A 27,956-nucleotide genomic window follows, 5' to 3' on the forward strand; every position below is an offset into this window, starting at 1 on the left:
TAATAGTGAACTTCCCTGTCTGATCACGGTGGGGAGAGACACTGTCCCATTTTGATCTATTCCTAAAATGACCCCAGGGATTGACTTGTGTACTTGCTGTCAGGATTAAGTGTCCAACCCTTCCTCCTCTCCAAGCCCTTTCAATGACAATAAACAGAAGCTCCGCAGGAGGCCAAATTTCTGGAATCTTTCTAGCTTTTTTTTTTTTTTTTAAATCAACTTTTAACCTGTTTTGAATAGTCTGCAGCCTCTCTCTTCTGTGGGCTGATGTACCGACCACAGCACATCTGTACCACACGCAACTTGTGGCAGCTTTTACCAGCTGGACCAGGCTCAGCTTAGCTCTTCAACTCACTGCCAGTGGCCTGCTGCTTGCAGTATTTTTGGGAATTGTCTCATAGATAACCTTTACAGTGCATTGGGAGAGAGATTCCTGCAATCCTGCCTGTTCCTCATTGCTTTGCCAGTACTCTCATGCAAACCTTCTGGAGGACTTTCATCTTCTGGGGTGCCTGTCACCTGGGAGGGTAATATGCTGCTTCCTTTTTATTAATGTTTGAAATTATGCAACAGCTTCCAAAGAAACACAGAAGTTATTACTGTCAGATTTGAAGAGCTGTGTTCCCCTCTCCTCACCCTCATGAGGGGTGTTACGGTACCGCTCAGACCTGCCATCCAAGGTCTGGACTGGGTTATCTGGACCCGCATGACAGCTGAGAAGCACAGTGGTGGTGCTTGTCAATGTGTGTGTAGCATGTCAACCTGAGATGGAAATGAGTTCCGAGAAATTTCATTTTTAAAAATAGGTAGGGCGCATGGCAGTCATCTCCTAGGAAACTCGTCATTGTATTATGAGACTATAATGTGCTATGATTACATTTCAGATAAAGGGAATCAGCATTGCTGACAGATTGTTTCTGCTGAAGTTTTCCAACACAGAAGGTCATCCCTATGCAGCAGTTGACTTTGGTTGGTGTTTGTGAGCTAGTTGGGGCACTGAGATAATACCGCCTGTGCTGTTGCTCACTGGAGAATGGGAGGTGGCCTGTGTTTGTCTGGTGTGCTGAAGCCGCAGGCAGTCTGAGTCTATCATGGTTCTGGCGAGTCAGGTGAAGCTCAGTAGCGGCAGCTTGCCTAGGTAGATCTGGAGGTCTCCAGTCTTCATCTCCTTACCAGCAGGGTTGGTAAATAGATGAGTGATTGTTTTCTATGAAGACTAAACTGGTTGCTATTAAACCAGGAATCTAAAGCCTTTTATGGACAATATGACAGAGATGACAATGTCTGTCTCACTGCTGATGGCTGCCACGGACCATCTCAATAACTGATGGCTTCCATGGACCAGACTGAACTCTTTGGGTGGGGAGATCTGTCTTCCTTTCAGATGAAATGCGGGAAACACCAGTGCCTTTTCTCTGCTGTGATTCACTAATGGGCTCAGCTGCTTTGGTGCGGGTCTGCCATGCTGGAGGGACTCCTTCCCTCCTGATGCTGTCTTCTACCATCATATGGGCAAGGCAGCAGAAGGCAGGGATGGTTCCCGTCCTCAGGAGGTGGGTTTGCTGCATGTGTCACTGGCCTTCTCTGCTGTTAGAAGCATGGCATAAACCTAGAGGACCTCTGTTGCTAGGCCCCATGTGCTCCCTGCTTCATCTGAATCAACACTTAGGCTGGGCTTGGTTTGGATGGAAGTTGGTGCAGCTTCTGGTTCCTTACATCTCCTGGGGAATTTTCTTTTGGCTAATCCCAGTATAACTCCATGACATCAAAAATGTTCCTTCAGAGCAGTGTGGAGGTTCATGACAATATGTTTATGGGAGGAACGTTGTGCTGGTGTTGCACCTCTTTTGTGAGTAACCTCAGCAGTCTCAACACAGCACCTTAAACACGGAGCTGTGGAGAAATTCCTCGTCAACTGAAGCTGAAAGGAAGACCCTTTTTGCACTGAGGTTTGAGTGAGAACAGGACTAAGGCTTGCACACATGGAGAGTGTGTGGCAATTCTTTTAGCAGAAGTATCTAAGTTTCAGAAGTGCCTGGTAACTTCTGTATACAGTTATACTGGAATAATCTTTGCCAAAATGTTTATTTTCAAGCTTGCCTGTTACTAGGCAAACCAGTTTGCTAAGATTTCTTAATGTACCTCAGACATGAAACCACATGTGGATACATGAGTCAAGAGGCTGGGGATAGGAAAGCAGACACTCTTCTAGTGTTTTAAGAGGTGGCCATTAGAAGTAAGGCTGCAGATGGAGCTCTGGATATCCTGTGGTGGCTTTTCCTACCACAGCTCAGTTCTGAGCTATGAAACAATTTGTATTCCATTGTACTGAATTGTGCCTCTCTATCTTTTTTTTTTTTTTTTTTTTAATTCTGAGCTACGACGTGGAGTGGGTGAGGATACAAAATACACATCATTTTTAGTCCAAATATTTAAAACAGATATGCAGGACCGGCTGGATAGGTAACAACAGGATGAGAACAAGCCAATTAAGAGTTTCATAGCGTCACAGAAGGGCTCTTACACAATGGGAATTGTTCAGCTGTGCTTGTGAGAGCTCTGAACCCTGTGGCCTCCTCTTTCAGTGGCTGCTTATCACGTTCATGGGGAGTGCTTCCTGACTGGGGGCTGTAGATTGGGTCTAAAGGATTAAACTGGAAAAGGCAGATCCTAGGAGATGTGCCTTGGTTTCGTGGTCTGATTAACTAATCTAAATTTGTCCTTAGAATAGGCAGGAACTGTGCTGTGATCATGGGCGTAGAAGCCTTACAAGTCCTAATCCTACTTTTGTTTTGAATATGTGGTTATTCTGCATACTTGGGTCCTATGAGTTAGGGAGGAGATATGTCTGCCTTAGCCTTCAAAGTGTCCACACTGTGGACATCTTCATCTCTCCCCCTAGGCTCCCTTTGCTCTCAGTGAAGATCAAATGTGTTTAGGGTGTAATTCATCTGACCAATGTTAGATAGTTACCCCAGCACAAGCTGACGGCACTGCTGTATTGGCCATCTCTTGCCCATGCCAGGAGACATGGGGGAATAGCTTAGATGTCAACAACATCCATGTAGATGTGATCAGAGGAGTTTCATTCTGGATGGTCAGCCTCTGCTTTCTCTTGAAGCGAGACCAGATCCTAACGCTGGAAGTCATCTGACTTAATTGCAGCTGCCTGATGGGCATCTCGGCACTAATGTCTTTGCGTCTCAGATGATCTCTTTGACCAGAGTCAGGCAGCAAATGGAGCAGGGGATTTTTGGTTGACAGGGCTTAAGGATTCCTACAGGGTCATAGTGTGCTGCCCTCAATATATTTGAGAATGGAATGTAATCATCTGTTGGAGATGCTTCTCTGTTGAGTACAAAAGGAGTGTGCACTTTTAGATTATGCAAAGTTCCTTGGTTATAAATAATTAAAGTTAAGCAAGAAGAATCGGTCCATGTGGTTCCTGTTCCTCGGGTCCCTCATCTGTAGAATGGGCCATACAGTTCACGAAAGACAGGGTTGGTGTTTGAAAATCACAGGTCAAGTAATACAATTGTTTGCTTATGATCACTGATGAAGACCACCAGAACTGATACTTGGGTTTTGTTCTGTAGATAGATAAATGCCACCCGAAGGAATGAGGTGCTGTGCAGGCTTTTGCAACTTGGATTTGTGAAGGTCCAGACACTTTTAGGCAAAACTCCTGGCTAAATGGGAGTTTCCCATGGTTTAGACACAACTGCAAAGTTATTTGATCTTTAGGCAGTTGCTAGTTCGATCTTAACTAAAGACCTTCTCTTTAGAAGGAACATAGGAATAGTTGCAAGCATAACTATAATGTCTGCACTATCTTTGCTTTGCTTTAAAAGATGCAATGTCATCCAGTTGTTCCTTAATTGACCTAGCCTCTTGCAGAGTGCCATGGTGTGCCAGATAATTTCTTAAGTTTCCATGTAGAGGAAGAAGAAGAAACCTGCTTTTTCAAATTGGTGTAATCTGCTTTATATGGCCAGATAAGATCTCCAGAAATCAGATGTGTTGTAATAGACCCTGCATATATCAGTGTCAGAACAGGGAAACGCTTTGAAAAAAAATTATGGAGATCACTTATGCCTCAAGAAAGGTTTGAGGTCATTATTAGAAAAAGAAAGGTTATTTCCTCGTGAGAATGCTGCCATCAGACAAACCCTGGGAGACAATGAGTTCCTTTTGTCTTATAAGATGAAATTGGAAAAAAAGGTACTTAAACATTCACTTTGGAAAGATAGTGATCATCAGTGGAGAAAATAAACTGCTTAACAGCTCATTTGTGAAGTGTATAATGGAAGGAAGAGCTCAATACAAAAAGCTGTATGTTTTGCTTTTGATTCTGGATAGCTTTACTGTGATTGCCACGGAGGATGTGGCATGGATTACACGTAAATGTAATAGGCCTTTAAAGACAATACATCCCTTTCTAACAGGGGTCAGGATTAATCAGAAAGGAGCAAACAGTCCAGGAAAGAAGAGGACTGTAATAACAAACATGACTGGGGATCTGTGCTGGGCTAGCTTCCCTTTTTAGCATCCATGCATCACTGTCTCAGAACAGACTGCATAACATCCTATTAAATTAGCATACTCCAGGCAGCTAAAACAAATTAGTTCATCTCAGAAAGGGAAGAGATTCTGCAGAAACTTTTCTTTTTGGCTTAATTTCTGTGCTTTATGTGATTTATTCATCTTTGAACCTAAGTTTTATGTCACTGAAGCCTATATTCCTTGCTCTGCTCTGCACATAATGGCTTTTTTTGCCCGGGAGTCTCCTTACCCATGTGCTTCGGTGCCTTCACCCCGCTGGTGTATGAGTTGGAGTGCCCCAAGCACTGCAGGATTTCCCATCCACATGGCTGGAAGCCATCCCAGAGGCGCTCTGCTCTCCTGCCTGTGTTGCAACACAGGTCTCAAACTTGGTGTTTCCCTGCTGACCCCCAAAGTGGGTGCTGAGCTAGCTCGTTGGCAGTGGTGGGCAGGGAGAAGTGCTCAGGATGCAAGGGAGCAGTGTGGCATCATTGCTGATGCCTCACAACATCATGTTTGAAGGAAGGGAAGGGAGTTTCTCAGTGACACGGAGTGCTGGTGGTGTGTGCTGTGCCCCATAGTGAACTTGAAATTCATCCTGGTGTCGCAGATGGAGTGAGACTGCACATCCCTTGTAAGGGAGAAGCAACGATACACTTTATTGATAGAAAACAGTGAGTTAACAAAGTTCAATGGTAAATGTGACAGTGGTTTAACAAGATTCGATGGCAAGGTATACGATTATTTACTGCATAGAGGACAGGGTCAGACAAAACTGTCAGGGAGACCCTCCCATTGAGTCATGAGGTTCAGAAAGGACGCCCTTGCTTTCTAAACTCCTTTCCAGAGACGAGTCGAGATGCAGCTGGATCCGATCCTAGTCCCAGACTTGGTCAACAGTTTGTCTAAAGGATTATACATGCGCAATTAATCCTTTATATCACTTAGCTAAGATTTCAAAGTTTAGCATGCATTAGTCACTTACCAAGGATCTGTTGTGGCAAGGAATCTCTCAACCTCGAAGAGCAACCTTGAGAGGCGTCCCTACTCAAGGGGAGATCCTGGCGTGCAGCCCGCTGCCGTGCAGGAGAGCTCAACAGGCCCTGGGCTGTCCACTATTTATAGAGTAAGATGATTGATTTATAGTCATATTTGCATACCAGCAAGACGTTTGGGTCACTGCTCCAGACAGCCCTTGGCTGCTACATTGCCATCAGTCCCTAAAGTCCAGCATAAGCTGGATGCAGCCATCATGAACCCCACTGGTGGTCATTGCTTACGCAGGGAGGGGGGGAGCACACTGCCACACCTGGAGTAAAGAACTAATTTCAACTACAGAATGGTTTAAATGGTTTCCAGCAATTTTTCCGTGGGTGAAAATGATTGTTGCCCATTAAGGAGCTGGTTGTGTTCCGGTGAAGGTGGTCCAGGGAAAGAGGCAGGGGTGTGAAGGAAACCACCTTAACTATATTGTCATGATTTCATGCTTTATAATGTGCAACTTTAAATGGGTGTTTTCTGGCTTCATAGAAGTCTCTCTCCTCTAAGTAGCTTTCCTTTAAGTAGCTGACACGGATTTTCAATCTTAATTCTAGGGGTTTTTGGTGGGTTTTTTTTTGGTTTGGGTTTTTTTTTTTCCTCCTGAGAGTGTAAAATATTGAGTAGCTAAAACAGAAGAAACGATAAGCCTCAAATTGGCATGAAAATTCTTGCAGCTGACTCTGGTGACAAAAAACTGTCAAAACACTAAGCTGTTGTTGTAATTGTAGATAATAGTACCCCAAAAAATGGAAGTTAAATCCAAACAAATCCAAACGCTTTTGGTGACTACGCAAGATGAAAGCTTTCTGCTGCTCATTCTATTGCAGCGAGTTGCCCTGTAATGGTGGGAGAAAAACAAACTGGTTTATAAGGAGGGGAAAGAAGCAGCTCTACCTGGAGTATGATATCATCAGGTGTCTCTGTTATGGTCATGGCTGTAAGTCCCAGCAGAGATCTGTATATTGATGTGGTTCCTCTCCCCAAAAAATTGTGTTAGAGGGGGAGCAGCAAGGTGGTTGGAAAGATGAAGTCTGGATCTGGGGATGTGCTGCCCGTCCCTGGGCATGGTGATTCCTGGGCTCCTCTCACACTGTGGGGAAGCGGCTGCTCATCAGAAGACCCCAATGGTCTTAATGGACCTTCTAGCTCAGACAAAGGGCTGAGGGTATTGGCATGGGACAATGGCTTAGGGCACAGAGAGACAGGTCAGTGGTCCAGAAAGGACCTCCTTGCTACAGGAACACATAGCAGAGAGTATTTTTGCCCCTTGCCGTTGTTGTTTGGGTGTCCGTCAGGCAACAGCAACAGCATTTTTGGCACAGTTGGAAGTGCTGTTCATCATCTGTAATGTGCAAATAGCAGCCCCAGCCCTGGGCATCAGCAAGCCCCTAGCCCCAGACATCCCCCCATGATGGGGATGGGGGATATCACTGTGGGTGGGGGTCAGGATCAGCCCTGGGGAGGGGAACCAGGGTCAGACACAGCCCAGAGCAGGGCCATGTCTGGTGTTACAGCAGACGCTCACCAGGCCCCAAGGTAGAAAACAGCATTTTCAGTTGTGGCTGAGTGGCTTAGTGGAAGTTAAATGAGTAGTGAGGCTAAAAATACTGGTGTTAATACAGCGATCCTGGTTGTTCTGCTCTTGCCCAGGCGGAGGAAGCATTGCCATAGAAGGGGCTGCAGGGTTGGGACTGTGTGTTTGATGAATGAAAATAGCTAGAAAAAGCATTTGTTCTCTAAAGAATAGATGACTGCAACCAGATTAGGAAGTGTGTTTCTTTCCCCGTAAATTTATATTCAACTCTTGGGAATGTGTAGGGATATTTGACTTCTGTACCACATGTAACAGACCTGAAAGCCTTCTCCTTTGCTCTTGGCTGGGTAAAAACACCCTCCACACTTTGGTTTTGTTAACTTTGCATTCAGACATCGCTGAGTTATTGAAAACTACATTGTAAATTAATTTTCACACAGATGTCGGGACATTCATGGACATGACTTTGGAGTGAAAAACTTTATTTCCAGCCTTAGTTTGGGTTTATGTTGGGATGTGCCTGGAATTTGGGAGAGTGAGGATGTGTGTACAGAAATGACTGAGTAGAAAATCTAATAAAAAAAAAAAAATGTGACTTGTGCAGAAAAATGGCTTAGTAGAAAAATAGTTTGTAGGACCAGAATCTCCCTGGTATGTTGTCGTGGTTTAACCTCAGCTGGCAACTAAGCACCACACAGCCGCTCGCTCACTCCTCCCCAGCGGGATGGGGGAGAGAATCAGGAGGGTAAAAGGGAGAAAACTCGTGGGTTGAGATAAAGACAGTTTAATAGGTAAAGCAAAAGCCGCGCACACAAGCAAAGCAAAACAAGGAATTCATTCACTCCTTCCCATCGGCAGGCAGGTGTTCAGCCATCTCCAGGAAAGCAGGGCTCCATCACGCGTAATGGTGACTTGGGAAGACAAACGCTATCGCTCCAAATGTCCCCCCCTTCCTTCTTCTTCCCCCAGCTTTATATACTGAGCATGATGTCATATGGTGTGGGATATCCCTTTGGTCAGTTGGGGTCAGCTGTCCCGGCTGTGTCCCCTCCCAACTTCTTGTGCACCTCCAGCCTTCTCAGTTGGTAGAGCATGGGAAGCTGAAAAGTCCTTGACCAGTGTAAGCATTACCTAGCAACAACTAAAACATTGGTGTGTTATCAACTTTGTTCTCATCCTAAATCCAAAACACAGCACTGTACCAGCTACTAGGAAGGAAATTAACTCTATCCCTGTCGAAACCAGGACATATGTGCTGGTTACACAGAGACTGAGCTCATCCCACAGTTAACTCCTTGAGGTCCATGGGAAAAGTTGTGAAAATGCCAGAGAAGATTTTTTTCTTACATACTTGCCTCTGTTTGTAGCGCAGTTCAAAGTCGCCTTTCTTTGGGGAGTTAAGGAGCAGAATTTGTGTGTGGTTGCTGAAGCCACGCTACAGAAATTTTCTTCTTTGATTTGGTTGGTCTTACGTTGATTTGGTTGGTCTCCCATCTCAGTGATCTTCACTGTGGACGTGGTATATTTTTCAAACCATGAGTGTTCACTATTTTTTTCCATGGTTTGGCTGGGGCAAAGTACACACAGAAAGCCAACTGTATCATAATTAAGATCATTAGTTATACACAGCCCGAAGATGTGAAATCTGTTTCCTGACTATGTCTGTTGATTTAGTATGACAGAGCACCTGCTAATGCAGTGGAAAACTGCTCAACATGGAGGTCTCTGCAAATGGAAAAAATTAAGTTTTATCCCTCCATCAACTATTTGTCTTCATTTTGTCAGTATTTTTGTGTCAGCAATTTTTTTTGATGAATAAGAACAGATTTGCTGTCGCAGTATATGTTGTTCATTGTATTTCAGAAATTAAGTGTTCATATTAAATTATAGTTCAAACAGATGAAGGAAAAAAGTTTTGGCCTTTATTTTGCTTTGATCTGCAGGATAGCCTAGCCTTGCAGCCGTTGTTTTCTAACAGAAAATCCAGTCTGTTTGGGTATGAATGCCATTCGTATTCCAATGATAATTTTGAAATCCTAATCTTTAAATCTAGATTAAAGAAAATAACTGGATGAGAAATAACTTAAATTAAAACTATAAAAGATTGACATCTCATAGGATGCTGCATGGTCCAGATGTATGCAAAGGGGTAAGGAGTCAGAATGTCTCAACCACCTTCTAGAATTTGCCATTATCTCAATGTGACATGTCAAGTCATTTAACCTCTGGGTTTTTTTTCTCTTACGTTGTTCCTAATTCATATAAAAATGATCTAGATCATAAAATTATTCCATGCCTTAATTAGAAGTTTGAAAAGAGTCGATCCTCTAGGGTAAATGATAACATGGTCAAAACTTTCAAAAATAGGTTCAGTTGCCACACACGTATTTCAGGAGCTAACTAGGTGGTTTAATTTTGCAGAAGTTTCTTGTTTACCTGTTTCCACCGCTGTCCTACTTCCTCAAAACCGTGATGCTTTTTTATTTGTTTGCTATAATCTCTAGGCAAGACAAGGAAAGCTCCTGAAAGGGTTTGAAGTCCCTTTTCAGAGAGGTGAAGGCTGGATCCCCAGGCCCATTGGAAAGGTTGCGATTACCTATTTCCCAGCTGAAGGGAATGAGACATCCCAACCATTGCAGACACCTTTAAAATCATAACTTTTAATCAATTAACGACTTCTCCCTATTTTTTAAAAATCTGTATCAGAGTGTAAAAATAATTTTTGGACCATATTTTCTGCGGGTAGGAGAATAAAACTCCCCCAAATATTTTCCACAGAGTAAACACCTTCCTCAGTATTACACAGAGTAAAAAATATTCCTGTTTGCTTGTGTCCGTCACAGAAATTGTGTTTTTCCATGCATGAAATTTCAGATAAAAACTCATAATTCAAAATACAAGATTTACCAAGGGGTTTCTGAATCTCTTTCTGGGTCAGTGCTATGACCATGGAGATACTGGCATATGGGTTGCAAATGGCAGATCTTGGGAACATCATGTCACTATAGAGACCATGCAGTACCTCCTAGGAGAGGTGGGGTTTTAATCCAGAGCCCTGTCTGAGCTGCAGACGTGTAGCATTCTGGTTTTGCAATATCTCCTGTATCGTATTTTTCCTTTTTATCGTGTAGCACTGCTTGATGATGCTGAATGGAAGCCATGTCCTTTTGACAAAAAATCCTGTCACTTTGATGGTGTAAAAGGCAACATTTTCCAAAACCAAACATCTTTATAGAACTTTGTACGCAATTAATTTTTAATCCTCAATAAAGAATTGTAATAAATTCTTAGAGATAAATTGCGTCCTTCATTAATGTCCTGATTTTAAAGGGCACATTAATTCTTTGGGGGGAAAATCTTCTTTAGCAGGCCTGCCAGGTCAGTAGTTCTGGGGAACTTTTTAGAGGAGACGGACAATTTGCTGTAGGATATATTGCTGTTAGCAAGAAAAAGAGCAGCCTTGTCTTTCTGACTTTCTCTCCGGTATTTATCTATTCATGCGTAAGTCAAGAAGGGTTCAGTGGGGGCTGGACTGGATCATTAAGGTGGATGAATTCAGCTGTGTGTTTGAAATGATGATAATTGCTTGGCCATCTATACACTATTATTTCTGACTCTCCCCTGATTCCAGCAGACTCCAGGAGTGTCTTTGCTGCCTTTTCCTTGTTGATGCTCCCTGCTACCATTTCTTTCTTCTTGTCCTATACCGTTCGTTCCTCTCAGTCTGTGTTTAACTCTTTGATCCCTATCTGCATCTGTTCCCTCCCTTCTCTTTCCTTCCATCGCTTCACTTACTTACCTTTCTTTTATCCATTGCCTTGTTGCTTTTCCCCCTCCCTTGCTCTGTGAACTCAAGGACATATATAGCGCACAGGATAGCGCAGATCGCCTCGCGTCTCCCTCCTGCCTTCCCGGCAGATCCACCCCAGCACTCCCCCCTCATTGCCCAGGGGCTCTTCCCAGCACCAGCAATTTCATGCCATGGCCTCATATAAAACTCGATGTAAAAAAACGCCCTGTCAGTGCCAAGGGTTGACATGTGAGCGAATGCTTTAGCTGAGGTTTGGCTCATTTAATGCTTTAATGAGAAAGGTTATTAAGGAGATATGGAATTGGTTTTTATGAGTATCTTAGAGCTCCCCAAAAAATTCTGTGAATTTACATTCACAGAAGCTGTTTCCAACCATTGAACCCCATGGCTGTCCTGGTAAGTGGAGAAAGAAATCCAGCAAAAATGGTGAAGCCAGCTGAAATAGAGGCATTTCCCAAAGCTGGCTTTATTGTGTAGAGGGATATAAGGGGACTTCCTTTATTTTGTTGTCTGAGAACAGCAATGAAATCCAGATCGGGATGGGAGCTCTCTGTGTTTTTATAGTATCACAAACATTGGGAGAGTCGTGTGATCAGTGAACGACTGGTATGAATATGTTGCTTTTAACAGCATTTAACTGAGGGCAAAAAGCTTGTTCAAGACACAGCTGGAGTGAAGTGCAGTGTTGAAAGCTTAAGCAGATGGGACTTAAGGGGTTCATGAAATATAGCTGGGAGCAGTCCTGTGAGTTTCTGAGCACTCTGGTCTGCAACCAAAGCTGATAAGCACTGAGAGGTCTTAGGGCTTTCCAGTAAAAGGATTTTATTGCAGTTCTGGTCTGGCTGTCCCAAGCATGAGGGTCAGGGTGAAAACCCCATTTGGTGAATCGAATGTCTAGGACTGTTGATAATAGGAAAGCGAAGAATAGGTCTTTAAAAACACTTTGGGTGGCTTGATTTCTTTATTGCGCAAGCCATTAGGACCAATTATGTGGACTCTAAATTGGAGCCCGTGATGCTCTGGTGTGCCGTGGTAGATTATACACACAGCAGAAAACAGTGAATCGTTCCTGTACTTAGTAGAGTGGCGTAAATGTGGTCAGAGTCTGGACCACTGTCCAAACTGAGGCAAAACATTCCTGGTTCAGAGGGTCACTACCACGTGTAGATAGGCTGTCAAACATCTGCCCTAACAGTTTGCAAAAGTCTCTTTTAATCTGTTGCTAAACTTCCCGTCACCATTTTCCTATTGCTGCTGGCTACAAAAGCCTTTCTGGGTAAACAGGTGCTTTCTTTCCAAAGCAGCAGCCTCTTCCTTTTGCTTATCCACTTATCCACTGGCTTAATGATTCATTCGGTCATTTCGCAACTCAGGAACCGTTGGTGAGGTCACAGCGCTTGGTTGTGTCATCAAAGTGCATGACTTAAAAAGGAAGAGCTTGGCTAGGAAAGGAAATGCTTCTGTTTATCCACAAACATCTAGACAAGCAGCAGTTGTGGGGAATGAAAGTCAGAGAAAGTTGGTGGTAGCCAAATGAGGCTGTGATAAAACGTTAACATTTTAAGAGCGGGCTGGAGCATGGTTGGGTTTGCTCAGCCTGCTGCCGAGTTCTTTTCACAGAGAGCTATGTAGAAGAGCAGAATAATCTACTGATGAGGGGGAAAAAAAAAATGAAGGAAAGTGTCCTACCTCTTTTTATTTTGTATAAATAAAATATGATCCTTCAGCTGGTGAATCCTTCAGTTGTGATCTGGTTAGACAAGTCCTTGGCTCTGATGTCTGTTGGACAAAGCGGGTGCTTCAGGAGGAGGTTTTGGTGAATATGAGCAAAGATTTGCTGTTCCTCATCAGGCCAATGCTCTGTCTTGCCCAGTACCTTGTTGCTAAATCAGTAACGAGCACTGGAACATGAGCAGCCCCAGTGTGCCAGAGCAAGGGTCCATCCAGACCAACAGTGCCTGAATGATGCTCAAATGCTCAGAAAACAGTGTGAGAATAGAAGAAAAGTGTATATAGCACTGACTGTAACATTTTCCTGGCTTCTCCCCAGTAAGGTCCAGATGCTTTGGAGGAAGCGATGAGAGTGCAAGAAGTAATACACTGTTACGGAATAACCTAATGAAGGAGAGGCACTGCCCGCTCTTGGCAATTAGTTACTGGCTGCTGTGATGAAGTTTCTTTATTTGTGTAATCCTCTCTGGGGTAACTGTAGGGGGGCTGCTATTAAGTCCAGCGTTTGGACTTGTGATTTAATCCGATTCTTTGGCTTTAGCGGTTACACACACAGCAGTTTGTGTTGTGGAATAACTCTGTGTACATAGAGAAATTCTGACGCTGCTTCCCCGTCTGAGTCAGGGTTGAGCCAATGGAGAGGAGATGCTCTGGGCTGCCAGGGAGGACCAGAGCGGAGGCCCTGACCTCTTGTGGTCACTGAGGAACCGGGAGCGCTCTTGGCACTGGTGCATCATTTAGTCCTAGGGACTTTGTACTGCTATGTGAATTAAACATCCTAAAACTTCGGGAAGGGGAAAAGTACATCATCCATCAAATCAGCAGCCGGACAACAGTCCATGCCCCTGTGTGTGGAAATGGTACTTTCTGACTTTCAAGCTTTGCTCATACCTCTGCTGGACTATGGTTCTTTATTAAAATTGTTGTATTTGGTAAGCCTTTAATGTATTGTGACTGTGAATGTCTGCGTAGGTTTGTAAAGGCAAAGAAAGATGCTCATAATGCTGTTGCTGTGATTAACAAGAGCAGCTATCAAAAGACACTAGAAGAAACAGATTTGGTGGTTATGTTTCAGTTAACAGCTGCCAAAGAAAAGGCACCACTTAAAACCGGGGTTTTTCTTTTCTTCTTTCAGGGGTGCGTTCTCCGAAGTTGTTTTGGCTGAAGAGAGAGCGAGTGGGAAACTCTTTGCGGTCAAGTGCATTCCCAAGAAGGCACTGAAAGGAAAGGAAAGCAGCATAGAGAATGAAATTGCAGTTCTGAGAAAGTAGGTATCAGACCTTCATTTCTACTTCTTCGCTTCAATTAGACTCCTGCTTTTAAGGAGCAGGAACAGTGATTGACAAGTGTGACTGACAGGTTGTTCAGCGCATCACAGGCAGACAAGGTCACCTGAGTTTAAATGATGCTTAAATCATTTTGAGAAATGCTGTGGTTTTCTTTTTTATTAATACAGCCAGATGACTGCAAAGTGGGAAACGAGTGGAGTTAGGCTGGAGTAAAGCCTATGATGCTTTAAAAAGACCTTATCCACTAATAATGTCAGCAGTTGGGTCATTGGCTTTGAGGAGAGCAGGACCAGGCTTATTATTTCCAAGTGCTTAAAACAGTCTCTATACTAATTGCTCTAAAACTATGGCATGCTATGGATTGTTATAGGAGGTGGTGGTAACCTGTACCACGGAGACTGCCACTTCTGGAAGTGACTTTGGGGGGCAACTTCTATTTTATCAGGGTTGTCCACAGTGTGTATTTTTTCCTGACCGTGGCTGGAATACATGGATAAGAAAAAGTCAGCTCACAACTGCTGTGAATTCAGTGTAGTCCTTAGAGGCTTGATCCTTACCTCTTCCTCATCTTATGCCCTGAAGGTGGGATTCATCTCACCTGACTGGAGACACTTGGATCTGAACTCGTCACCCTTGACTTTCTTTCTAGGAAATGGAAAGAGATTGGTCACTTTAGGATTGGTCCATGTAACTTGTTTTAAACTTCTTACAGTCTTGTTGAATTAAAGGTAGTACAATTATATAGAAGTCTACGTCAGGCTGGGGCACTCTGATTCCTGCTGCACTGCTGTCCCCAGTGGGACTTCTTGCCCCAGCTCTTGGTCATGTAGAAGCTGACAGCTGATCATCTGGGCACCATGTGACAAAACTGATCCTAAATCTTTAAAACTAACTAGATACTTCTGAACTAAATTCTCAGACAGCCTAAGTCAAAGGAGCAGGTTCAAGGGCAAACTCAGCCATCTCAGTAGGCAGAGGGGATCCTTTTCAGTGGAGGGACATAAGTGGGGCTCCAAACAGCTACAAGCATTTGCAGCTGCCTTCCCATTGCTGGACCCATATCAGGTCAGTACAATGTAAACCCAGTGATAAATGCAGCATGTTGGCTTGCTGTGTAGTGTTATTGAGAACCTGTCATAAACCTCAACCATTGCCATCTCCATAACCAGGTAATAATGGCCAATAACTGGCAGCTTGAAACAGTCTTTGTCTATATGGGTTTGTCCCCTGATACTCATGTGTACGTATAAGAACGGCAATATTGGCATGCAGTAAGGACTGCCTTGCATCAGCCTTGACCCTAAGCTAGTACAGCAGAGAAATCATTGCGGTTATTTCTTGCTCTGTGTTGTGAAACGTTTCTGCTCTCTACAAACAATTTCCTGAGAAACCAGGAGGCAGGACCCAGGCTGTGCTATTCCAGCTGCAAGGGCAGGAGAGTGAGTGGGTGGAAAATTCCTTAATTTCATACAATTAGATCTACTCGGTCTCTTGTCCTTATGCACATTAGGACCTTAAGAGAGATTTTTCCTTTTTATCTCCTGATATCTTCTACTTAGCTGTTGCTAATACAAACTTTGCTTGTCATTGTATGTATTCTGAAAATAGACATCTTTGCTAGCAGACACAGTATTGAATTTGTATGTGGCACCAAGGAAACGCTTAGAAAATAACAAACTGGATCGGCCTACAGTTGAGGAGGGGGGATATCAACCTGTTTCTCTGTTCAATGAATTCTCTGCTTCAAAAGCTGTCAGTAGTTTTGAGGGAGGTGAAGTGGATCCCGAGCAGCTGTTGCTAAGCTCCAAAGGTATCTAAGTGTCCTGCTTTTGTTTCTGGTAGCTTAATAGTGAGTGCGGATGACTAATTTGTGTGTTGTCTAATTAACGGGTAGGATGCCAGAGCCCTGGGCTGCTCTACATGGCTGTGAGGTCCCGCAACCTCAACAAGCCATGCACCAAACTGCTGCTTCTGAAGGGGATGTGCACAGAGGATGCCTGGCAGGAGGAATTGGTCCCTGTTCCCTGAGAGGAAGGTGTAGAGCCACAGAGGATGGATGCAAAGCAAATATAAATATACACATGCGTTGATCCTGGTCTCCCTTTCTGGTTTTGCATTATGCCTTTGGGGAGTGCTTAAACTCCAGTGGGATAAAAGTCCCAAAGGACACTCTGCCCAGCTGAAATGCAAGCAAACTCCTTGTGATCCTTTAGAGAAGGATCTCTTGTCAGTCTGACACTCGACTTTCTCCTCCTGTATTCAATCATTAGTTTTTTGTTTTCCTGCTGATGAGGTATTTGCGTTCTGGCAGACATCTGCGAAGTACAACGCTTCTTGAGTTCTCCTGGTTGTCTGTTAAACTGGGGTCTCTACTGTGGAGTCTGAATATCCTCCCTGCAGCCTCTGCCAGCTCTCAGATGAGCTGCTCATACCCCTGTGTGTAGTGAGCAGGTTTTTAGGGACAGACGGGAATTGTGCTGGCTGTGTCCAGAACTGGTACACACACTTTGTACCTTCAGGCTGCCCTGGAGGAGGTTTGTCCCCCTGTCCATCCTGCCAAATCATCCAGATCTGGCAGAATCAATATGGAAAAAGGTTTGGATGATGTCATGTGTTGAAGTCGTATTTTAAAAAACATTTTTTAAATTTGGGATTAAAAGTCTGTGCATGGAGTACTATAGAAAGTAGAACCTTGTGGTGAAAGCATCATTCCAATGACCAAAACCCTTGGGTCCCCTCTCACTTCTGCTGCTGACTTCCCGTGTGACCTTAAGTATCTTCTGTCTCAATATTTGTTGTCTGTGAAACAGCCTTTATTCAAAAGACTTTCGAATAAAAAGTTTTACCTGCAGTTCTTTTTGCAGTCCTTTCTTGTGTCAGCAGATCCAGGAGAGCGGGTCCAAGAAGGGACGTTTCTGGGCTGGGCTTTTAGTGTGAAACGATTGCAGCACCCTGTCAGTCCTTCTGCGTGTCTCAGCCAAAAAGCTGTTGGAAGTATTAATCAAATGTTCTGTGCTGGGGAAGGTCAGCAGTCCCCATGTGAAGTACATGGAAGGTAGGAGATTTTTATCTCTCTCTCTGCGGGCTTGGACGCTCTTGCTGCCAAAACAAAATGACACATTTTAGAAGCGATGTTCTGCTAACAGAAGAGCGAGCTGCCAGCCAACTGATCTGCATGTTTGTGTGAGTGCCAGAGTGAATCATGCATACTCCAGCATTTTATTTTTCCAGCCATGGCCAACAAATCTGTTCTTAAAAAAGAAAAAAGGCGGAAGAGCCGTTAAGTCAATATTTACGCCTAGCAACCTTAACAGGGTTCTTCCAATATGGACTCTTTTGTGTCCTGTGGAAATCCATGGCAACATTCCCTGAAGACTCGGATGGGTGGGGACAGAGTGGGAAGGAGCTCGCTGTCGAGTGCAGTGCTGGGAGAGACTAACTCTGCAGTTAATCCAGGAGCCTGAGCCCGACAAAGCGTTTAAGTATGTGCCTAATTTTAGACAGTAATTCGTACCAGTGAAATCAGTGAGTAGGTTGAGCTCACCTTGCTGGACGCAGGCCTAAAGGGATGCTTCAGAGCAGGGTGAAAGTCACCTGTGTTTGGTACCGCATCAGGAGGGGAGTTTTCTTAATGTCTTCGATTAGTGCCCGGATGATGCGCTGGTGCACAAGGATTGCTGTTTCTTCTAATTGTGTGCTGGCTGCCTGGAGCTAGACACAGGGCAAAATAGTACGTCTCAACACAACATCAGGTGAGAAGCTGGCCTGCATAATTTTTAGGCTTTCAAATTTATTTCTTTTGCAAAGGAAAGCGTGCTATGGTTTAGACACTGTTTGAGGAAAACTGGATCTCAAAGACAGGACTATCACAGCTCTATTAACTAACTGGCTGTGGGGACCGACAGCACATGGTCACCTTTGCGTGACACAAACTTTTCCTGACCTGAGGTGTTGGGAGTTTCATAACCTGATCTGAAAGCAACTGTTTTCTGGTTTTGAGCAGAAAGGTAAATACAATCCTTTCCACTGTTTGCTGGAAGAGGAAATTTCTTCCACTTATGGTGATTGTGCAGGTGTGAACATGCTGAAAGATGAATCATCTGTTAGACGGGTTCCTGAAGGCAGTAGGTGGTGCGAAGAGTTGGACTGCAGAGAAGCACCAGTCTGAGGTTCTAGTTAAATAGAAAAAAACCCCCAACCTTGTAAGAGTCAGACAGTGAAAAATATGCCTGACTTTTTTTTTTTCCCTTGGCTACACCACTATTTATCACAAGAAACTTTCTAGCTGCCTGGGTAATACCCGCACAATCATACAGATCCAGTGCTGAGTCAGAGCAAAGCAAGGGGAGGAACAATAAACTGTGTGTAGCCTTGCACCCAGGTGTATTGATTACTTAATAGCAGTAATGTGCACAAATAAGTGTCTTGTTAAGCAAATACTGTTTAACTAGCAAATCATACTCTGCTTTAGCTAGTTTCTGCTGAACAGGGATTTTAAAAATAATTTCTAAACTATTTAGGTATCTCCTACTCTCACCCCCTCCTCTTTACTCTCCTAGATCCTCTGGGAGAGGCACCATTAAATTCCTTATTAGAAATCAGAGCCATCCCTAATTGCAGACTGAAGCCATTTTTCTGTTAAACAGCATGATCCAACTGTTTCTAGCAGGTCAGCTAAAATTCTGCCGGTGCCCTCCATTCCCCTTTCCTCAGAAGATGGGGGGACTGGGTGTTCAGGCAGTGATTCATGCCCAGGCGGCTACCTCTCTCCTTATATGCCTGCACCTACAGCCAGGAGCTGCTGCTATAATAAGGAGCAAGGAGAGGAGTGGGGAGGCATTGTCCTGCAAAGTCTGGGAGGTCAAGTCTGTACCCATCTCAAAACTAAACAAAAAACAGCAATGAAAAGTTTTCCTGCAGTGGGTGAAAGTGTGGGTGTTCCTGCTCTCCCATAAATCAGAGGATGGTCAAAGGGGCCACTTGCCCCATCCCAAGAGACAGCGCCATTCCTGACATTAAAGAGGACACCCTGGATAAGAAATGTGGAAAAATCACCCCTTCTCAAGATTTACGTGAAGACTAAAACGGTAATTTAAAATATTGTACCTTTTTGCTCCTTTTCAGTCACCCACTGACAAACTCCCCCTAAAACCTCGCTGTCCCAGATTCTTGTCTCTGTAAGGGCTTATCCCTCCGGGACTAACCCAATAGCCTCTAGGAAGATGAAACCAAATTTAGTTTTGAAACCCATTAGTTACATCTTATTAAACTCTTCTGTGCAATTTAACTGAGAATCAAAGGCTACATTAATTCTGAATAAAATTGGCCATGCAGAAGTTTAATGTGCCCTAACATAAATTCGGGCATTTAATTAATTCAGATAAACGTTCCTGAGTGACTTTGTGGGGCAGACCCATCTATTCAAGCCATGGTTGTCTCTGGGTCAAAAAATACAGCCCTTGCAGGCCTGGATGGTCCCATACTCCAGTTTCCCAGTACAGAGGCTCTGCTGGTGCCCACTAATTCTCTCCTATGGTAATTATTTTTCTTGCGAGGTCACACAAATGGAGTACAGGGCCAGCTGAATTGAAGAGGAGACACTCTTATCCTGTGTTGATAAGTGCTAACATAAAAGTGATGGTAATTAGATTGTGTAGCTGGTGTACAAAAAGCTGTGGGATTGGGGTTTAAGGGGTTAAGGACTAATTACCTCTCTACGCCCCAGCAGTAAGAGCTCTTTTTCCTGTAAAGAAATGAATGGGATGGTTAGGAAAGGAAAAAATAAAAAAGCACTTGGCGTCTCTGTCTGTCAGGTAACATTATTTCTCTGAAGCTTTGCTTACCCTATAGACAAAACAGGCTTGCTGCTTTTTTTTTTTTCCTTTTTTTTTCCCTCTGTGAATAATGGTGAGAAGATAGGCTGCCTCAGCAAGAATTGAAGAGACAGCTGGTTGTTATATTAAGTAATCACTTTCAGAGAAAGCTTTTATGTAGATTTACTTGTTAAAACCTGGCTTGCTCAAGCCGTTGCGGTTGTGCTGGGGTGACAGAAGGCTGACTCTACCCTCCCCGCATGGCCGTGCTCAAAGCTCTGCCAACTGCAAATCCAGGGCACCCCGAAAGCTGGCTCCCCGCAGGGCCCCGAGGGTGGCTCGGGGTGCCCAGGCGTGCGGCTACCGGTTAGGGGGTGATACCCAGTGGTACTAATAATTATGTTGATGTCAGTGGTGGAAGAGTAGGGCCCCTCTAAGAACATAGTTGTTGGCATCTCGCATGGACAGACTTCATTATTGCCCCCATGCATCTGCTGGGCTGACCTGGGTGCCTGGTGCCCACCCTTGGAGCCACCCTTACTGCTGGGCACTACTGCAGGCATCCCTGCTAGGGAGGCAGGTTAGGCGTGGACAGGAGCCAGGATCGACAAAACGCTGCAGGGTAGGGGGACAGTTGGGCATGCCTGGAGGCTGACATCAGCTTTAGACCATGAGCTCATCTCCTGAATCAAGGAGATGCAGACTGGATGAATTGCCCTTCTCGGGTTTCAGGCAAAAGTGAATCTGACCCTGTATATGTGGGTATGGCACAGGACAGCTCTGCCTTGGCACTAGTAGTTGACTTCTTGTTAAGCAACTCGTTTTGCTGCAAAGAATTCATGCGAGTGAAAAAAATGTGAAACCTGAAACAAAGCTGACACCACTTTTGATGACTGAGATGCTGGAAACTTTGCAGGGGAAGACTTTGCAGCCAGGACTGCCTGGATTGTATTTCATGCTAGATTAGATGTAAGCAGATGTAGGGAAGCAGATCAAGGCATCTTAAAAATCCTAAAATACATTAAATGAAAGAGAAAAAAATCCCCTCTGAAATAGTAAACACAAACAAAATCCCTTGAATCTTCTCTGGTCTTACACAGTTTCATTTACATGCAGTGTGCTCCGTAATAGCTTTACCAATGGCGTGTGGCATTTCTGTGTTTCAGCCTGCCTTTGTGCTGTGCGTACGCAGACGGTTGTGTTCCCTCAAGTAGGTTATAGTGTGATAAGTCACTTCACTGTAATCGCTGGGTGACAATGCAGCTGTCCTGTCTTCTGGGTGGTGACGGTTTACCAAATCTCCCTTGCATAACTGTTCTTCCTCAAGGTCACCCCATACCCTGAGTCAACTCAAAAAATGGCCTATCCGTGCTGGGAGAAGGGCGCAGGTCAGCGGGATGAAAGTACGTCGTCGTTCAGAACCCTGGCTTGGAAAATAATTCAGTGCGTTATGGAGGAAACAGCTGCTTTCTGAAATAGTTGCTCTAAGATGCTTTCAAATTAGCAGAGTGGATTTTTCAGCCTTAGCTGGAGTCTGCTTCTGCGCCAGATGTGTGTTTTATGTGGACCCCATCCTGTGCATGGCTGGAAAAACAAAGGCAGGGTCCTTTCAGAGCTCCTAGCGGAAGAATGAGAATATGGATGCAGGGAAAGTGTTTTCACAAGTGCTTGCAGTCCAGATCTTCAAGGATGTGTTGGTGCCTAAAAGCTGCTGAAGATGTAGTCCTAGGTGGCTTCGTTAGGCAAAATACTTCCTCTTCTGTTTTTTCTCACAAGATTCTTCACAGGTAATCTGAAATATTTTCTACAAAACTAAGTTGTTTTTTTTTTTCCATGAAAGTAATTTCTTCATTTGGAAAAAGTATAAAAGGCTGTTTAAAGGTCTCATGGCATTAGCAAAGTGAAGATGTCCTTGTCAAAATATTATCGACATACTGCATTTTGCCTGTGTTCTCTAACTTAATCTTGAAATATTAACTGGAGGAATTCAATGTTTTGTATTAAGTTATTGTGATGTACTGTTGGGAGCTGGTTAGTTTCTAACCACAAGATCACCGTATTTTGATGACTGGTAAGTTATTTAAATGCACAGTCCATGCACGTCAATGGATATTCTTTTATCTTACTTTCATGCTATTAAAATCCATGGCATTAACTCATAAAACACTGGAGTATCTGAGTGGTGAATTAGAGCTATAATTCATGAAGCACAGCATAGAGGAAAACAAGTAAATGCAAGGTAGGATTCATCTGGCCAGCTGGAAGCATCCTCAAGGTACACAGCTGCATCTGAGCTCAAATCTCACTTGCTGTGGAAATCATCAAATATGCATTTGTAAGTGGATCAGAATGTACAGGGAGGAGAAAGAAGTATTCAAAAAATGTCAGTTCAGGAAGGTAGAAACACAAATCTTATCAGAAATGACAGTTTTTGTGAGCTCACCTTGTCCAAAGCAGTTGTTTGCTCTTAGCTGCATGTGAAAATGCTTTATGAATACAAGTTGATGTATTTTCGGCCTCTATTATATGAAATTAGACCAGTAATGTTATCGGTGGGCCAGTTTTTGTGATGTGTGATCCCAGTGTGAATTTAAAACAACTCCGTTGGCAACTTCTACCTCCTGTTTTCATTTATAGAAGATGAATCACAATTACATGTTGTGCCTCTTTTAAGGTCATGATTCTAGGTGTCTTGAACCAGAGTTTGGCAGAGGGGGGCTGGCTCCGACCATAGGAAAATGGGGAAATATTTGCACTCCATCCCACTTTCAATTGCACGAGGTTAAACCTAACAGCAACCTCTGTGTTTGCAATATATCCAATATCTCTTGAATTGACAGCTGCATAAATTAATTGGTATTTGCCAACTAAGTCTGCAGTTGTCATCTGTAATATATGTTGATTCACTTTTATAATGCTTACCCATACAACACTTTGTTTGTGCACAGTAGGAGTTTCGAAGAAAAAAAAAAACGTAAAAAAAAAATAAATCTGTAGGTACAGACTTTGTCTTTTAATAAATAAAGAAATACAAGACACTCATTTAGTCTGTCGGCTGCCCTAGTGCTCAGTTTGACCAAGGAAATGGTGCTGGCAATTTTTTTCCAAATTAAACATTGATTAAAAAAAAAAAAATAGAAATTCTAATTTTTAAATTGTGCCTTATATTCACAAGGTATTGGTTTAATCAGAATAGATCGTTTCTAGTCTGAATTAAGAGTGGCCGTACTAGGGATTTGTGCTTCTGCAACTATAGGACTTTAAACCTATTAATCAAATCAGTTTTCAAAGTAAAGCCTAATATTTTCCTTGATTGCATCCATGTTTCTATGTCTGGCTATCAGAGACATCTGATACATTGCCCAGTTCTTAAACTTCTGTAAGTGCAGAAATCTCTGGGTTAGTTTTAATACTGACAATTTGTATGAGTAAGTGGACTATGAAATAATTTCCCTAAGGTTATGTGACAGCTAGCTTTTACTTTGCCAGATATTTTATCAAATTAAAATTATGGAGCATTACATTAAACAGGGATGTTATTGCCTCCTTTACTTCCCCATTATTTTTTTTTTTTTCCAGGAGAGTAGACACAGCTGAATTCAAGCTTTCTTAGAGACAATATGCTCTTTTTTGAAGGCATTTAAAAATATAAATAGCAGAATTGATTTATTTTTCTTGAAAGTTTGTTCAATAACTTTGAGAAGGGATATTAGTAGGAAGCTTTAGCAAATAATTTAATATATATTATAGCTCCGTACTGAATCAAAAACAACTGAAAAATGCGTAGCAGTGAAGCGTGCCAGATATGTTTTTGCACACCAGCATTGACTCCTTCTGAGATTAGTCCAAAATTTCTATATATAATCTGTTTGGTTCCCACCAAATAGAATAACAGCCTGCTTCAAATATCTTCATACCTTTGTGATATCTCCTGTCTTGACTGACTCACCAGGGATTAAACTGGGACCTTTTTGGACTTACACATATATATCTTTACAGCCTCAGCTAAGCAGCCGTTCCCTGCGGGCAACTGGAACGGGTTCAGACCTTGGCGGACCGGGCACTGAGTGCAATAGTTAACTCATGCCGAAATACTTCTTTGAAAAATACAGCTGTTTAAGACTTTTTTTCCCCTCTACCAAAAGCAGAAGTGTCCACATGCAGCAGCAGGTTTTGGCATAATACATTTTGTCAAGAAGCATCTCTCCAGAGCAAAGCAATCTGGTCACTCCCGTGTCTCCTCTAAACTTGGTAATGAGAACAGAAAACAGTGGCTGTTCACAACTTTGCTCTTAAAAAGGATAATAGGGGTTTTCTAACTGAAAACAGAGAAAAGGACTTTTTCTTTTTTTTTTTTTTTTTTAAATGCTCTCTTATGTGAGTCACAACAAATATGTGGATATGGCATGATCCACAAAGATGTAGCTTTTATTGGCATTTAGATATAAAAATGCCAGTTCTTCCCTTTCTAAAGATAGAATGTTACTGCAATAGCGATGGCTGGCTGCCTTTATATTTACTACAAGTGGTTGGTGAGAAGGAAGTTGAAAACTTTGAAGTTTGAAACTTTTCGTTCTGTGGTTTTTGGGCACGTGAGAAAATTGCCGTTGAGTGGAGCTGTTGCGTGTCCCGTAGAGTTTGTCTTGAAGGCATCGTCCTTGCCATTTATGGTGTACAAAACACGCATCCAAACCATGTGGAATCAGCATGGGTAAAAGAGCGCTCGTCGTTAACAAATAGACATGGGTAATATGATCTAATGCTATTCTGGTCAATAGGAAAATTCAGTGTCGTTGAACTTGGTTACATGACTCTTCGAGGCTCCCTTGAGAATCTCAGCCCAAAGCAAAAGTGGAAAGAAAGCCTAAGCTGAGGTCGCCCATGAGGGTTGCGGGGCTTTGCCTTGTGCAGTCATGCAGTGTGGACTCAGGGCTTTATACGTAGCAGATGAGCTGCACAGCCTCCTTTCCCGGTTTCCAGTGCCTCCTGAATTGCTATATCAAAAAAAAAAAAAAAGGCCATAGCTCATATATGTGGCTTTACTCTTCCAAAGGTAGTTGCTCCCATCTTCATGCCCTGGTAACTCAGGCACAGCTAAACCAACACAGGATCCTGGCTTTCCTGTAGGGATAGCTCTCTGCTGCCTCTGGATGATGGGTGGGAACAGTGGGTGTTTTATGGTGTTACTGCTGATTTAGGTTGCCATGGCTGAGGCCAGAATTCACCCTGCAGAGAGGGAATCTGCCAGGGGCTGGCCATGTCCCCTCTCCTCCCTCCATGTAGCTGTAGAGCTGGAACAAGGGAACCCAAAAGGCCAGTTCTGTGAGAGGATGGGGGACATGGTCTGCGTCTTACAAAGTGGGGGTTTCTTCTCCTAGGTCTTGCTGCTGGCATCAAGTTGGTGTTCCTTCTAGAAATAGAAAGGCCAGGCACAGAGTTCACCACCAAACTTCACCCCAAAAGGATGGGGTTGGCACATAGAGATTTTCTCCCCTCTTGGCTCTGATTTACTATTAGGGCCCTGAATTGCTGACTTTGTTTAAAATTCTTTCTTTCATTAGAAGCATAAGTTTCTGATTTTCTTTCTTATGATGACATAGTTTGCACTCTTACCCGAGAGCTGTTTTCTTAATAGGACCAACTATATTTGGAATGACTCTGAATTGCTCTTCAAATGGAAGATTGATGTCAGTATTTCTGGCAATTTTTCACTGTTTTTCTTTCCCCATAGTTGAGTGTTAAATAACTATTCAAGCTGGGAACACCTATACCACTTTATTTTAACATAATTTGTTTTGTTTTATTTTAGTGCTGTATATGCTCCTAGAGTAGCTGATATAGGTAAACATATTAGCAAGGTAATTTCTGGAGGATTTAGTAAATCACAGAAAGGGTATGTCAATGAGTGTAGAGGGTTGTGCTTTGCATCAGTTTACACACAGGGAAGTCTTACAAGCTTTAGAGACCTGATCCTGTGTTGACTCTGTCACATCCATGTCTCAGGTAGACTTGAGTGACATTTTTAAAAGCATCTGCACAGGAGAGGGATCTGGATCGCAATGAAATTCCCTATCCAGGGAATTAGGGGATGTTAGGAGACCTCATGAGGTTTGGTACTGTCAGCTATAAAATTTCCTGTCATAATTATGCCTACAGCATCCGTGTGGGAGATGACTGCTTTCTGCTCTTGGGGGCTGGTCATATGTAGTCCATCACTGTCCTTCCAGTCCTTCGCTGTCTTGGACTACAAACCAAGATAATGTCATTCCTGTCTCCCAGGAACCAGTTGCTGGGTTTGCCTTCGTTAGCACTTCGATCCCTCTCAGCATCAGCCCCGGCTGTCTGCTTCCCTGAAGGCAGCAGGTTAGAAATAATGCATACCCTGGGGCATCTCAAAATGCAGGGTTTACACTCTCTTTATTATAGATTGCATTTTTAATCCAATTTACATGTCAGGACAGTTTGGATTGTGGCATGTAAGGGTAAACTGAAAAATAATGGTAGCAAGTTTGGCTTCGGTAACAACACACAGGTGCTTTAGTCAGCATGTGGCCATACGCACCTCAGGAGCCTCCACCTGTTAGGTCTTCTTCACCCAACGGAGCAGTTTATCTCCAGTGGGCAAGGTAAAGGGAGTATCTTCAGCGCGAGGGTGGCCAGCCCATCCTCCATCGTGCCTCTCCCGTCCAGTCGAGAGAGACGTGTCTGGTGTGAGAGGGAGCACTTGACTCAATATGCTGCTGGTCACAGTCTTGCACCATTTTGGAAACCTCTTTAAGACTATCTTGTAAAGAAGCAATAGACCTTTTTCAAGGAAAAAACAGGACCTGAACTGCCCAAAAGTTCGGGCTCATTTTGGAGAAGACTTTGGGTTTAGGCAAGTCCTCTCTAAACTCCGTGGTTAATTCTGGAAAGAGAAAGTCACTCAGCTGGTCTGACCTTCTGCATCAAGTGGGCTGTGTTATTTCATCTGTTTATGCTATGTAGATCTTGATAACTGGATTTGACTAATGCATGGTCAAGTGGATTGGTTAGAAAGGTAGCCAGGCTTCGTGAGAGTCTCCTGCTTATTCACTAGAACTGCAAAAGCATCCTTATACTCCTGCCAGAAAATACTCTATTATTCCCATTTGTCCAGGAATTTGTCTGGGTTTGACTTCTATTTACTTACTTGTGGTTGTGTTTCTCGATGTATTAAAAAATCTGGTGTTTCTTTAATTTTCTGCCTATATAGGTGCTTGTTTTGTGTAATCTGTCTGTTTTTACTAAGCAGAATTGAGTAGGGTACTTCTTTACTTTGACATTTTGGAGAATATTTTGGAAATATTTGGAGAATATTTTGGTCATTCCTCATGTGTACTCTGCAGCTAGAAGTGTTCTCATGGCAGATAGTGATTTACGCGGAGAGTGACGGGAGAAAAAAAAAAAGCATTTTCAGAGTGGGGGAATCCTGAAAAGACTGCTTGGTTTGGTAATAATCGTAGTGATAATCCAGCTTTTATCTTCATTTTTTAGATATGTGCCTTTGTAAGGTTTGGTTAACTGAGAGGTAGGAATAGCTGATTTTAGGAGCACACCGAGGCCGTGGGGGGGAGGCACAGCAGGAACCTGTAGCCAAGGACATGAAATATCTGGAAATGGGGCAAAAGGAGGGGTTTTGGTGGGGGAATCAGCTCCCCAAGTGCTGTGGGCAATTTGCTTCTTGTTTTTAGTAAAATGAAAGAGCATAAGCCCAAGAGCTTATTCTGGAAACGGCTTTATAATAACGGGTTTCAGCCGTTTGAATAGGCAGGTACTTTAATTTTTTCCAGTGGCAGGGCCAGCTCCTGCACAGCAATTTAATTTGAAACTCACAGACAACAGATTTACTTTTTTAGTTATCCCTTAGAGACACTGTGAAGCCCACAGATCCCCAGGGGTCTACACTCCCCAGGGTGGAAACCACCCCTCTGAAGCATGAATGAAAAGAAATTAAAAAGAAAACAACACAGGAGAAAGCAGAAGTTAACCGTGGCAGGTTAAAGCTAATACAGAGGAGCCATGCTGGATGCCTCCAGTAGCAGTACAGTTGCGGAGTTATATATATACATAGATATATATATAGATATACAGTTAGTATATCGGTTACGGTTTTCAGAAAATCCCTGTATATTAACTTTTTTCTTCCCCCAGTAAGTACTTGAGCTCACAGCATT

At 43.3% G+C, this 27,956-nt stretch overlaps 1 protein-coding gene across 2 annotated transcripts in view; it reads left to right on the forward strand.

Moving 5' to 3' along the window:
• Positions 1-27,956, forward strand: part of CAMK1D (calcium/calmodulin dependent protein kinase ID) — a 238,560-nt gene that overhangs the window by 88,469 nt on the left and 122,135 nt on the right. For both annotated transcript variants that reach the window (XM_076353465.1, XM_076353559.1), the window contains exon 2: positions 13,795-13,926. In XM_076353465.1, coding sequence (XP_076209580.1) covers positions 13,795-13,926 — 132 coding nt within the window. The remainder of the gene's footprint in view (positions 1-13,794; positions 13,927-27,956) is intronic.

The sequence above is a fragment of the Aptenodytes patagonicus genome, chromosome 1, assembly GCF_965638725.1.
Source record: "Aptenodytes patagonicus chromosome 1, bAptPat1.pri.cur, whole genome shotgun sequence".
Taxonomy (NCBI): Eukaryota; Metazoa; Chordata; class Aves; order Sphenisciformes; family Spheniscidae; genus Aptenodytes; species Aptenodytes patagonicus.